General features: G+C 47.3%; 1 protein-coding gene across 1 annotated transcript in view; it reads left to right on the top strand.

The window, feature by feature from the left end:
- The window catches only part of LOC119963790, a 1,053,439-nt gene extending 1,039,539 nt beyond the window's left edge, over positions 1-13,900 (top strand). Inside the window, exon 140 of the mRNA XM_038793076.1 lies at positions 13,831-13,900. Coding sequence (XP_038649004.1) covers positions 13,831-13,888 — 58 coding nt within the window. The 3' untranslated portion in view covers positions 13,889-13,900. The remainder of the gene's footprint in view (positions 1-13,830) is intronic.
- Positions 13,901-14,902: the final 1,002 nt, after the last annotated feature.

Genomic DNA, 14,902 nt, shown 5'->3' with positions numbered 1-14,902 from the left:
ACGTGTATTCCTGCTGAGGCAGCCGGAGAACACAGAGATTTGGAGAATTGAGAGTCTGGTCCGTTAATCGGGTGGAAATGGGAGGACATAAAGGGCAGAATTTTACCGTTGCCGACGCCGAAATCGCGTTCGGCGAACGGTCGGAAAATCACATTTCCCGACCGAATCGGGGATGATGCTGCTTTCTCAATGCTCCGCCCCCACTAAAGCAGCGTAGAGACTGCCTCAGGCCATTGCCTGAGGCCCGCCACCCCCGATGCTGCGCCTCCCCCCCACCTGCCGAGTTCCCGACTGCGTCGGTCGCTTGTGGTCTCATCCGTTGGGAACTCGACGTGGCGACTGCGGACTCAGTCCAGCGGTGCCACAGTCGAGGGAGAGCTGATCCTTGGTTGGGGGGGACATTATTCGGGGCTGGAGGCACTGTGGGGGCGGGGGGCGATCCGGGTGCATGGGCCGACCAAAGTGGGGGACTATTTTGTGGGCTGGGCCCGCAAGCGGCATCAGCCATGAAGCATGGTGCGGCCGCTGCAGGCCACCGCCATGCGCATGCGTGGCCACGGTTCCGGCAATTCTCTGGGTCAGATCGGCAGCTAGATCCGAGTGCTCTACTCTGCCGGCATCCTAGCCCCCAGCAAAACAGGGAATCGGTGGCTGTTCTGCACCAAAACACCACCATTCCCACGACGGCAAGGAGACATAGCCCCAGAATTGGAGAATCCAGCCTAAAGTATTTGCATCCTGCCGTCGGTACGTGACGGGTAGCTTCTTGCTGCCGCCTGCGGGGACCCGGAGCATTGAAATGGGGCACCAATCGCGTTTTTAACCCAATACACGATTCTTCAACACATCAGAAACTCTGGCAGCGAGAACCTACCCCTAAGTGTTATTGCGGATGGGAAACCTGGTGCAGATTGTGCTGCCAATTCTGGTGCTGTCCCATCTCTATGCTCCCACAGTCAGCCAATTCTTTAGTGCTTGGAGTGAAACCAGTCAACAAGTGATTTGTGGGACCCACAGAGACCAGCAGACCCGGCCACACAGACATCGGGGCTCCATTTTGAAAAGGTTTCAAAGTCAGAGTGCAGACCACCCACACACAACGCCAAGGAAACACTGTCATTGGGTCATCAGGCCTTGCCCCTGCTCACTGGCCTCAGGCCCCCACCCTAATTGTCGATGCCACTGCCTCCTCCCCTCCCCCCCCCCCCACCCGCCACCCCCTCACCCACCAGGTGAGTGACACCCTACTACGGGGTCACCAAACTGCTCCCCTTCATTTCCTCCCTCATGCCCCTGGAATTTTGCACAAACAGATAGGGTAGCAAGGTAGCACAAGTGACTTCACAGCGCCAGGGTCCCAGGTTCGATTCCCCGCTGGGTCACTGTCTGTGCGGAGTTTGCACTTTCTCCCCGTGTGTGCGTGAGTTTCCTCCGGGTGCTCCGGTTTCCTCCCATGGTCCAAAGACGTGCAGCTTAGGTGGATTGGCCATGCTAAATTGCTCTTAATGTCCAAAAAAGGTTAGAGGGGTTATTGGGTTTTGGGGAAAGGGTGGAAGTGAGGGCTTAAGTGGGTCAGTGCAGAGTCAATGGGCTGAAAGGCCTCCTTCTGCACTGTATGTTCTCTGAGCTTCTCAAATGGTGGAGCAGACTAAAGGGAAAGAATGGCCCACTTCTGCTCCTGAAATGAAATGAATGAAAATCGCTTATTGTCACGAGTAGGCTTCAATGAAGATACTGTGAAAAGCCCCTAGTCGCCACATTCCGGCGCCTGTCCAGGGAGGCTGGTACGGGAATCGAACCATGCTGCTGGCCTGCTCGGTCTGCTTTAAAAGCCAGCGATTTAGCTCAGTGAGCTAAACCAGCCCCCTGCGTGTGTTCGTAAGCGCAGATGTGCTCAATGTTGCCTCGACCTTATTTGTAAATAGAAAACTTTCTATTTCTTCGATTTCACATTGCCTCCATTGTCTTTATCTCTCCTCCTGACTCTCCTGCCCATGTTCTGACTCCCCTTGATCCTCAGGGGGGGCTGGAGCTGTGTTCCACATCACCTCTCCTACCTCGTCTCCTCCATTACATTCGACCCGAGAGCCATTGGTCCCTTTGTCTTCTCTCTGAAATGAAACATTGAGGACAAGAATAATTAAAGGACCCGACAGTGATGGGCTGAATCTGAAACCTCGGGGAAATGTAAGACTGCACAGCTGCAACTTGTGACACCAGCACCCACATTGAGGTGACTAAGATGTGATCTCAGACGTGCGACATCTGGAACCTTGTGTGGGATAGTACGGTGTAAATACCCATTTCAACACCAATCAGACCCGGTTCAAATCCCGGCAGGGCAGATGGTAAATTTGAATTCAATAAAGCTCTGGAATTAAAAGTTAAAAATGCCCGTGAAACCATTGTCAATTGTCATAAAAACCCATCTGGTTCATTCACAGCCTTTAGGGAAGAGAATCTGCCATCCTTACTTGGTCGGACCTAAATATGACTCCAGACACACAGCAATGTGGCTGACTCTTAAATTCTCTGAAATCATCTGGAAAGCCACTCACTTCAAGGGCAACAAATGTTGGCCCAGCCACCGTGGCCCACATCCATGAATTAATTTTTTAAAAATGAGATGAGTAACCCCAAACTAGCTGTGAGCTCCAAGCTCTGATGTAATAATAATAATTTTCATTTCTGTCCACAAGTAGCCTTACATTAACACTGCAATGAAGTTACTGCGAAAATCCCCTAGTCACCACATTCCGGCGCCTGTTCGGGTACACTGAGGGAGAATTCAGAATGTCCAATCCTTGAACAAGCATATCTTGTGGGATTTGTGGGAGGAACCCGGAGCACCAGAGGAAACCCACGCAGACACGGGGAGAACGTGCAGACTCCGCACAGACAGTGACCCAATCCCGGAATCGAACCTGGAACGTTGGCGCTGTGAAGCAACAGTGCTAACCATGTGCTATACCGTGTGACGGACTAATGAGCAATCAGTTGCTCACGGGGAACGAGGGGATGTCAATTCTGGTGAAGATGTGACTGGCCTTCATTGAAGGAATCGATGCAGCTGCATCTCCTTCACTATTGCCTGCATTCACAAAGTCTACAGTCCTCTGTGTCACTGCTGAGATGCAGCATTTGTGCTGTGAAGCCATTGAGTTTTGAGTATTTCTTTATCAGTGCAAATAGACGCTTGACTTTCAGTATCTTTCTTCCCAAGGGGATCTGTGGGTGGCATGGTGGCACAGTGCTGAGCACTGCCTTCTGCAGTGCCAGGGACCCACGTGCAATTCCGCCCTCGGGGTGACTGCGGGAGTATGCACGTTCCAACGTGTCTGCGTGGGTTTCCTTCGGGTGCTCCGGTTTCCTCCCACAGTCCGAAGGTGTGCAGGTCAGGTGGATTAACCACGATAAATTGTCCCTTTATGTCCAAAGGTTAGGTGGGGTTACGGGGCTAGGGCAGGGCAGTGCGACGAGGTGGGGATCTCTTTCAGAGCATCGGTGCAGACTCAATGGGCTGAATGGCCTCCTTCCGCACTGTAGGATGCCATGATTCTCTTCTTCTCCTTTCTAACTAAGTTGATTCATGTTCATTCTTCAGGCATCAGCAAGGAAGAGGTCTCTCCACAAAGGGGGTCCTTAGCCCAGCAGTGTTCTCTGCCAACACTGTTCTCTGCTACTGGTTTAACGAAGAGTGCAGGAGAGCATTCCAGGAGCAACACCAGGGGTACCTAAAAATGAGTGTCAACCTGGTGAAGCTACAACACAGGACTACTTGTGTGCCAAACAGCATAAGCTGGAAGAAATAGACAGAGCGAAGCGATTCCACAATGCACGCACCAGATCTAAGCTCTGCAGTCTGCCACATCCAGCTGTCAATGTTGGTGGACAATTAAACAACTCACTGGAGGAGGAGGCTCCACAAATACCCCATCCTAAATGATGGAGGAGCCCAGCACATATGTGCAAAAGACAAGGCTGAGGCATTCGCAACAATCTTCAGCCAGAAGTGCGAGTGGATTATCCATCTCGGTCTCCTCCGGAGGTCCCCAGCATCACAGATGTCAGTCTTCAGCCAATACGATTCACTCCAGGTGATATCATGAAACAGCTGACGGCACTGGATACTGCAAAGGCTATGGGTCCTGACAATATTCCGGCAATAGTACTGAAGACTTGTGCTCCAGAACTTGCCGCAGCCCTAGCCAAGCTGTTCCAGTCCAGCTACAACACTGGCATCTACCCGGCAATGTGGAAAATTGCCCAGGTGTGTCTTGTGCACAGGAAACAGGACAAATCCAACCCAGCCAATTACCACCCTGTCAGTCTGCTCTCCATCATCAGTAAAGTGATGGAAGGAGTCATCAACAGTGCTATTAAGCGGCACTTACTCAGCAATAACCTGCTCACAGACACTCAGTTTGGATTCCGCCAGGGTCACTCAGCTCCTGACCTCATTACAGCCTTGGTTCAAAAATGGACAAAAGCCCTGAATGCAGAGGTGATGTGAGAGTGACTGCCCTTAACATCAAGACAGCATTTGACCAAGTATGGCATCAAGGAGCCCTAGCTAAACTGGAGTCAATGGGAATCAGGGGGAAGCCTCTCCGCTGGTTGGAGTCATACCCGGCACAAAGGAAGGTGGTGGTTGGAGGTCAATCATCTCAGCTCCAGGATATCACTGCAGGAGTTCCTCAGGGTAGTGTTTAGGCCCAACCATCTACAGATGCTTCATCAATGACCTCCCTTCCATCATAAGGTCAGAAGTGGGAATGTTTGCTGATAATTGCACAATGTTCACTACCATTGGTGACTCCTCAGATAATGACGCAGTCCATGTCCAAATGCAGCAAGACATGGACAAAAGTGGTAAGCAACATGTGTGCCACACAATGTCCATCTCTATTAAGAGAGAATCAAACCATTGCCCCATGACATTCAATGGCAATACCATTGCTGAAAGCCTCACTATCAATATCCTGGGGGTTACCATTGATCAGAAACTGAACTGGACTAGCCATTTAAATACCAGTGGCTACAAGAGCAGGTCAAAGGCTAGGAATCCTGTGATGAGTAACTCACTTCCTGACCTCCCAAACCTGTTCGGCATCTACAAGGCGTAAGTCAGGAGTGTGATGAAATACTCTCTACTTGCCTGGATGAGTGCAGCTCCAACAACACAAGAAGCTCGGCACCATCCAGGAGGAAGCAGCCCCGCTTGATTGCTCCCCCTTCCACAAACATTCAAACCCTCCACCACTGATGCACAGTCACAGCCATGTGTACCAACTGCAAAATGCACTGCAGGAATTCAGCAAGGCTCCTTCAGCAGCACCTTTGATGAGGTCCCTCATGGCAGATTGGTACAAAAGGTGAAGTCACACGGGATCAGGGGTGAGCTGGCAAGATGGATACAGAACTGGCTACAGAAGGCAGAGGGTAGCAATGGAAGGGTGCTTTTCTGATTGGAGGTCTGTGAATAGTCGTGTTCCGCAGGGATCAGTGCTGGGACCTTTGCTGTTCGTAGTATATAGAAATGATTTGGAGGAAAATGTAACTGGTCTGATCAGTAAGTTTGCAGACGACGCAAAGGTTGGTGGAATTGCGGATCGCGATGAGGACTATCAGAGAATACAGCAGGATTTAGATCGTTTGGAAACTTGGGCAGAGAGATGGCAGATGGAGTTTAATCCGGACAAATGTGAGGTAATGCATTTTGCAAGGTCTAATGCAGGTAGGGAATATACAGTGAATGGTAGAACTCTCAAGAGTATTGACAGTCAGGAGATCCAGGTGTACAGGTCCACAGGTCACTGAAAAGGCAACACAAGTGAAGAAGGTAGTCAAGAAGGCATACGGCATGCTTGCCTTCATTAGCCGGGGCATTGAGTATAAGAATTGGCAAGTCATGTTGCAGCCGTATAGAACCATAGTTGGGCCACACTTGGAATATAGTGTTCAATTCTGGTCGCCACACTACCAGAAGAATGTGGAGGCTTTAGAGAGGGTACAGAAGAGATTTACCAGGATGTTGCCTGGTATGGAGGTCCTTAGCTATGAGGAGAGGTTGAATAAACTCGGTTTGTTCTCACTGGAACGACGTAGGTTGAGGGGCGACCTGATAGAGGTCTACAAAAGTATGAGGGGCATTGACAGAGTGGATAGTCAGAGGCTTTTTCCCAGGGTAGAGGGGTCAATTACTAGGGGGCATAGGTTTAAGGTGCGAGGGGCAAGGTTTAGAGGAGATGTACGAGGCAAGTTTTTTACACACAGGGTAGTGGGTGCCTAGAACTCGCTACCGGAGGAGGTGGTGGAAGCAGGGACGATAGTGATGTTTAAGGGGCATCTTAACAAATACATGAATAGGATGGGAATAGAGGGATACGGAACCCGGAAGTGCAGAAGATTTTAGTTTAGACGGGCAGCATGGTCGGCACAGGCTCGGAGGGCCGAAGGACCTGTTCCTGTGCTGCACTTTTCTTTATTCTTTGTTCACACTCCAAGCCCATGACCATTGCCATCTAGAAGGATAGGACAGAAGATACCTGGGAACACCATCACTTATAAGTTTCCCTCCAAGTCACTCACCGTTCTTCACTGTCAAATGGGTCAAATTCCTGGAACCTCCCCACTTTGGGCTGTTTCAGCACAGAGCTAATCGCTGGCTTTGAAAGCAGACCAAGCAGTCCAGCAGCACGGTTCGATTCCCGAACAGCCTCCCCCGAACAGCGGCGCCGGAATGTGGCGACTAGGGGCTTTTCACAGTAACTTCATTGAAGCCTACACGTGACAATACGCGATTTTTCATTTCATTTCATAAAAGCACAGTGGGTGTACCTGCATACCATGATCTGCAACAGTTCAAGAAGGTAGCTCACCACCTTCTCAAGGGCAATTAGGGACGGGCAACAAATGCTAGCCTAGCCAGCGCCACCCACATCTCGTAAAAAAATGAATTTAAAAAATGGTTAATTTTGTCCATGAGCCTTGTATGTGGTACTTTATCAAAAACCTTTCCAGAATTCATATCGTCAACATCCACTGCATTTCCTTCTTCCACCTTTTCTGTTACTTCATCAACAAATTCAAATAGATTCCTCAGGCACAATTTACAAATTTACAAATCCATGCTCACTCTCCTTAATTGACACAGGCAGAAATGCAAGCACATGTTGATGATTTCCCTTGATTAATTTTCAATAAAACCTTACCCTCCGCTGATGTTAAGCTACATTGTCTGCAGTTTGTGGAAGTGTTCTATTCTTTCTTGAATAAAGGTTCACGTTTGCCACTCTCCAATCCTCAGGCGCCTCCCCTTAATAAGGGACAAAGAGAGATTCATGGGAAGATCTTCCGCTATCTCCATCCCAGATTATTCCCACAACCTGGAATTCCAGTCCTGCAGGCCCGGTGACTGACCCATTCTGAGCAGAGCCAACCTTTCTAGCTCTTGCTACCTCTCAACGTTCACCTCATCCATTACCTGTGCAAAACACAATGTAAAGTGCTCTACAATTATTCAAATCTTGCCCTGTACCTTTCAGCATATATCACCCCACTGTTCTTAACAAGGCCTATTTACTACCACTTAGCACAGTGGTTGGCATTGTTGCTTCACAGCGCCAGGGTCCCAGGTTCGATTCCCGCTGGGTCACTGTCTGTGCAGAGTCAACACTCTGTGTGGGTTTCCTCCGGGTACTCCGGTTTCCTCCCACAAGTCCCGAAAGACGTGTTGTTAGGTAATTTGGACATTCTGAATTCTCCCTCAGTGTACTCGAACAGGTGCCGGAATGTGGCGACTAGGGGCTTTTCACAGTAACTTGATTGCAGTGTTAATGTAAGCTTACTTGTGATAATAGTAAAAGATTATTATTCTAAAAGTAGCAAGTTGGGACCTCCAGGTGGTGGTGTTCCCATAAACCTGCTGCCATTGTCCTTCCAATTGGTCATGGTCATGGGTTTGGAAGATGCTGCTTAAGGAGCCTTGGTGAGTTCCTGCAGTGGATCTTGTTGGTGATACACACAGCTGCTCCTGTGTGCCAGTGGTGGACGGAGTGAACACGAAAACACAAACATACGGCCAAGGAGCAGGAGTAGGACATCCAGCCCCTCGAGCCTGCTCTGCCATTTAATAGGATCATGGTTTATCTGACAGTACCTCAAATTTGCATCTCGTCTATCCCCATAACCTATTACCTCCTTGTTTACCAAGAATCTGTCCACCGCTGGCTTTAAAATATCCAAAGACTCTGCTTCTATCACCCTTTCAGGAAGAGAATTCCAAAGACGCACCACCTTCTGATAGAATTCTCATCTACGTTTTAAACAGGCGACCCTTATTTTTAAACAGTGCCCCACAAGAGGAAACATCCTCTCCACATCTATAGAACCATAGAATTCATACAGTCCAGAAGATTGATCCCATCAAGTCTGCACCTACCCTCTGATAGAGTTGGGCCCACTCCCAGCCTAGCCCCTTTATCCCATAGCACCATCTAACCTACATAGCTTTGAACACCAAGGGGAAAATTTATCATGACCAATCCACCTAACCTGCAGATCTTTGGACACTGGGGAGGAAATCCACACAGACACGGGGAGAACGTGCAAACTCCACGCAGTCACCTGAGGCCGGAATCGAACCTGGGCCCCCAGCGCTCTGAGGCAGCAGTGCTAACCCACTGTGCCACTGTGCTACCCAAATGACTCATGAATTAAAACCTGTTCCTCCAACATCAATCTTTGAGCCATACATTTGACTCTCTACTCTGATTCACTCTGAACCAATATTCTTGTGGCTCAAGTACTTTAACCCAATGATTTAGCCCATATCTGCTCATTTTCCGAGCAAAATCTCTTGTTTAATTCTACCTATCTCAGTGATATCTACGTGGACGATGATCACTGAATCCAGTCCCTCCCATTGCATTCCTCTCCAGCTCAAGCAGATGTCTTCTACAAACATAAAAGCAAACTACTGCTGATGTTGGAATCTGAAACAGAAATAGAAAATGCGTCTGTAGAGAGAACGGAGCTAACATTTCAAATCTGCATCACTCTTTGTCAAAGATGACATCCATTCTCGACCAAACAAAGTGGTTTATAAGGATGCATAAAAAAGTGGTAATCCTGAGGATTGGGAGCAATTTAGAATCTAGCAAAGGAGGACCAAGAAACTGATTAAGAAATGAAAAAGAGACTATGAAAAGAAACTAGCAAGGAACATAAAGGTGGACCAAAAAAGCTTATATAGGGAAATGAAAAGGAACAAACGTGAGCCCATTGCAGGTGAGTACTGGAAAATGTATAGTGGAGAACAAGGAAATGGCAAAGAAACTAAACGTTACTTGGCATCAGTCTTCGCAAACACAAATACAGAAAATGTCCCAGATATAAGCAACCAAGGGAATTGTGAAACTATGAAACAAAAAAAAGTATTAGCAAGGAGGAAGTACTTAAAAGGTTAACTGGATTGAGGGCTGCTAAATCCACTCACCAAATGAGCTTCATCCCAGTGTTGAAGGAGAGAGATGGATAGAGTTATCTTTCAAAATTCTATAGATCCTGGAATGGTTCTTCAGATTATAAAGTAGCAAATATAACCCCATTATTTAAGAGAAGAGGGAGAATGAAGAATCACAGACCTGTTAGTTTGATGCCAGCAGTTGGCAAAATGTTAGAATTTTTATAAAAGATGTGATAACCGAACATTTAGTAAAGAGTGGTAAAATTGTGTTGAGTCAACATGGATGTAAGAGAGGGAAATCCTGTTTAACAACCAGTTGAAGTTTTGGGGGGGATATTTCTTGCAGCATTGATAAAGAAGAACCAGTAAATGTGGTGTATTTAGATTTTCAGAAGGCTTTTGATATGGACCCACACAGGAAATTGGTAAATGATATTAGAGTGCATGGGGTTGGCGGAAAAATACTAGTCTGGATTGAGAAGTGGTCAGCAGCCAAAAGCAGAGAGCAGGAATAAATAGGTCATTCTATGAGGACAGGCTGTTATTACTGGAGTCGCATAAGGATTAGTGCTGGGGCCACAACTGTTCACAATTGTCGTGTGAGAGTACCTTTAAGAAATGGGTGTTTAAGAAATGTACCTTTAAGAAATGAGTGTTTATCAGTGATGTCATAGTGTGGGTGGAGCTTGGCTGTCTGTTAGCTTTTTACTTTTGTTTTAGGCTGTTTGCTGCAGGGTGTGTTTTAGTTTTGTTTTCAATGTTGGAGCTGAAGCCAGATGAGCAGGTGTACTGTTGATCTCTCTGCCATGAAAAGACTATCTCTTGATCATTGGTCAATTCAGAATTATAAATGTTTTCAGCAATGACTTTAACCTGATGTGCTTCTGATAAAAGGTGCTTCTTTTGTAAGTCTTCTAGATGTTAAAAGGAAAGCTTAAAGGATTACTTTGTGTTGTATTCTTTGATGTTTTATTTGAATTAATGGTTGCTAAGATGTTCACTGTATGTTTTAAAAAGGTTAACTTGAGTTCATAGAATAAACATTGTTTTGTTTTAAAAAATACTTTTCCATTTCTGCTGTACCACACCTGTAGAGTGGGCTGTGTGCTCCCCATACCACAATCTAGTAAAAGTTGTGGGTCAGGTGAACTCCATGGTACACTTTGGGGTTCTCTAAACCCTGACCCATAACACAATCCAGAGAAATTATTGGGATGTGGGGACCAATTGAAATATTCTCAATGTTGCTGATGACACCAAACAGTGGGGGAATGGGAGTTGTGAGGAGGGTGTGAAGGCTAGGTGTATTGGCTAGAATATGGCACAGGGAATACAATGTGAATAAGTGTGAAGTTATTCACTTTGGTGGAAAGAACAGAAAGGCAGAGTATTTCTTCAATGGTGAGAGTTTGGGTAGTGTGACTGTGCAAATGGTGTCCTTGTTCACAAGTGTTACGCACCCAGGGCAGGTGTGCAGTCAATTACAGCCCCACATGCCCTGGAGTCACAAGACAAGTGAATTAAAAAAATTATTCTAAAAATTCCCAAATTCTTTGGCTCTTGGCTGCTCAATAATTAGTCACCAGGTTTGTAAGTTGAAACACAATTACTGTTTATTTATAACAGGAATAATATTGAAATATTAAACAGTGAATTAACTGTATAACAATAAGCTAACCTATTACCCCCCCCCCCCCCCCCTTTACCCACCCTCTACCCACACACACAGGACCGACAAACACAGAGGGGGGGGGAGGTGTGGAATAATAGGATGAAGGTCAGGGATAAGAGTTTTTGCTTCAAATGGCGGTTCTTGAGCACGCTTTCCTCACTGCCCACTCACTGATTAAAGTCACTGGTTTGCAGCATAGAATCAGAATCTCTACAGTGCAGAAGGAGGCCATTCAGCCCATCGAGTCTGCACCAACCCTTAGAAAGAGTACCCTGCCTAGGCCCACACCCTGACCCTATCCCTGTAGCCCAGTAACCCCACCTAAAGTTTTAGACACTAAGGGGAAAATTTATCATGATCAATCCAACTAACCTGCACATCTTTGGACTGTGGGAGGAAACGGAGCATCCGGAGGAAACCCACGCAGACACGGGAGAACATGCAGACTCCGGACAGTCACCCAAGGTGGAATTGAACTTGCGTTCCTGGTGCTGTGAGGCAATAGTGCTAACCACTGTGCCACCACACGGCCCTCTGTAATTCTCTCTTGTTCTCTGTAGTTTGGAAATGTATTACTCACAGTTTATCCTGGAAAGGCCCCTTTGCTTAACATCAAACTCAGCTTTCAGTTCATGGTTTATTTCCAGGCCTCAGCCTTCTGCAGAGTGAGGTAGTTGGTCCTCCCCTGCTTGCACAGCCTGACAAGGTTCTGTCCGTAGACTCATCCACACTCCCTGCCAGTTCAGAAACATAGCCTTTCTGGAGAAAAACAGAGAGGAGAGAGGACAGCAGTCCTTCCTCTGAGCAGACAGCAATCAAACTGAAACCAAAACCCAACCCGTGAAGCTCTGAAACATTCCAGTGGGATCCGATCCAATCACCATCTGTTACCGGGCAGAGCACAGCCCTTTTGGGCCAATTAATTGGTCACCAGCCAAATCAATCAAAGTGAGTCATCGCTGATGTCATTGGTGCTAGTCCAGGGGGCAGCATGGTGGCACAGTGGTTAGCACTGCTGCCTCACGCGCTGAGGTACCAGGTTCGATCCCGGCCCTGGGTCATTGCCCATATGGAGTTTGCACATTCTCACCATGTTTGCCTGGGTCTCACCCCCACAAAAAAAGATGTGTAGGATACATGGATTGGCCACGCTAAATTGCCCCTTAATTGAAAAAAATAATTGGGTAGTCTAAATTTTGTTTTCAATTGGTGCCGATCCATCTGCAATCACCAATTTAAATCAGAACAGCCTTCTAGATGCTTCTGTTTGGATTAAAGTTGACGTACAGGCTGTTTTGCCTTAAAGACGCAGGTTGATTAAACATCCGTGGATCAAAATGTAACAGCAAAAGTAAAGAGAAGGGCAAATAAGGGAATAACCAGGAACAACCTGGAAGGACCCTTACACAAGTCACTAAAAGCTACAATGAGTATTCAGTAAGCAATGAGGAAGGTGAAAGGTATGCTGACCTCCATAAAAGGGATCAGAGTAGAGGAGGAAATATGTCTTACTGCAGTATCATAGAATCTTGGTGAGACCTTGTTCTGGATTCTCCGTTCTGCAACGCCGGCAATGCGGATCGCAATTAGGCGGAGAATCGGGCAACCAGCCGAAATAAAGGTCCAACTGGATGCTGCCCCGAGCACTATGCTCCGCCCCCCCCTCCCCCTCAATGACCAATTTGCATCCACTTAGCGAGATTCTCCGGGTCTGCGTGCTTCTCCTGTCGTCCAGGCAGGGAGTCGCATGGGTTACAACAGGTCGAGACAAACATGGCCCTGACGTGGTGGACCTCACCGTGTGCCAAGTCCACCTGAGCGCTACCCCCCCCCCACACGCCCCACCCAACCCCGTCCCCCCCACCCCCGTCCCTCCAGAATGCCACACATCAACCACATCAAAGAGAGTTAAGTGCAGAGACTGGCTCTGTATTCATTACAGTTTCAAGGATTGAGTGGCAACGTCATTGAAACTTACAAGGTCTGGCAGGGTGGATGTCGAGGAGATTTGTCCCCTAGCTGGAGTCTGAAACAAGATGACATAATCTCAGGGTAAGGGGTAGACCATTTAAGACAGAGATGAGGGGAAATCTCTTAATTCAGAGGGTTGTGAATCTTCGGAATCCTCTATCCCAGAGCGCCATGGAAGCTCAAACATTGAACACGTTCAAGACAGAAATTGATAGATTCCTGGAAACCAAGGAAACCAAAGGACATGGAGATAGCTCAGAGAAGTGTCATCGAGGTAAATGTTCGCCCATGATCTAATTGAAAGGCGGAGCAGGCTCGATGAGCTGAATGGCCTACTCCCGTTCCTATGTTCCTACTAAACTCTTGGTGCCAGTGGAGTGGCCAATGTTTGATTGAGGATGGTTCGCCCTCCATGATGCTCCACTGTGAATCCAACTGCCCCTTGGAAATCCTGAGCACATCTGGTACAGCTGGAGACACTTCCTACCCCAATGGTGCCCTCAAGTGTCTTGATATTCCCTGTGGCACTGTATTGCAACCAACAGGTCTTACATACCCACCCATGATCGAAGAAAAAAACCTTTTTTCCCCTTTAATAATCTGGCTAGCAGCTTGGTTGAACTATGAATGTTAATTAATGTTTCTAAATCTGCCATTTCTTATGATCTTTTGATCTGTGACTGTACAACAAGCTCTAAGTGCTTTCTTCTCCATTTAGAGACGAGTACGATCCCTCTGCTCAACCACAGGATGCATCCCCACCACCCACAGTCTAACAGCTCCAACCAGTAAGTAACGGAACCTTCAGTAATGATTATAAACATAAACACATTGAAGCCAGCTGGCCAGGGATGGAAGTGTTGGTGACGGGGCCAAATTTCATTCACATCTAACTGCTGTATTGTAGTGGGAAATATCTACCTGCCAATCATTTGAAACATTGACCCAAGCCCATTTGCCATGGCTTTGGCTATTTAACTATCAAACCTGTAACATCCACCCAGAAGGACAAGGACAGTGGGTGGTGCCAGAGAACATCATCACCTCCAAGTCGCACACTATCCTGACTTGGAAACATTATCAATACTCCTTCAATCTCTGTGTCACTTCCACAGCAGTGACAACATGGGCAACTCCCATATTCTGAGATATAAACATCATGAGTGAGTGAGTTGTGGGAAATGTTTCAGGCATTGTCACAGCACCAAAACAACTCTTGTCTACATCATTTGTGCCTGTGACAAATGTAAACTTTCCCTCCTGATCTTTCTCCACCTGCCTGGAGTCTTTTACACCAGGCTAACCACCTCCAACATCTCTTCACTGTGCTGCAGATAGTTGCTCACCTGATTCCAATCTTACCTGTCTCATCACGGCCAGAGACCCATTGGCTATGTGTTCTGAAGTGAAAAGCTCACCACTATTCTTAGAATTCTCTCTATAGTCGATGGAGCGCTGTAATTCTAAATGGAAAATCGCAAATGGTCCACAAACTATGACCCTAAACTCGCCCCCATGGCACCGCATGCTCCTATGCCTAGCTGGACCATTTCATTGCCCATTGGCCCATTATAAATTGTATCAAACCAATTAATCTTATAGTGGCAGTTGGATGTGGCAGACTGGGGCTGTTTAGCACAGGGCTAAATCGCTGGCTTTGAAAGCAGACCAAGCAGGCCAGCAGCATGGTTCGATTCCCGTAACAGCCTCCCCAAACAGGTGCCGGAATGTGGCGACTAGGGGCTTTTCACAGTAACTTCATTTGAAGCCTACTCGTGACAATAAGCGAT

This window comes from Scyliorhinus canicula, chromosome 3, assembly GCF_902713615.1.
Source record: "Scyliorhinus canicula chromosome 3, sScyCan1.1, whole genome shotgun sequence".
Classification (NCBI taxonomy): Eukaryota; Metazoa; Chordata; class Chondrichthyes; order Carcharhiniformes; family Scyliorhinidae; genus Scyliorhinus; species Scyliorhinus canicula.
This window is presented reverse-complemented; position numbering and strand designations above follow the sequence as displayed.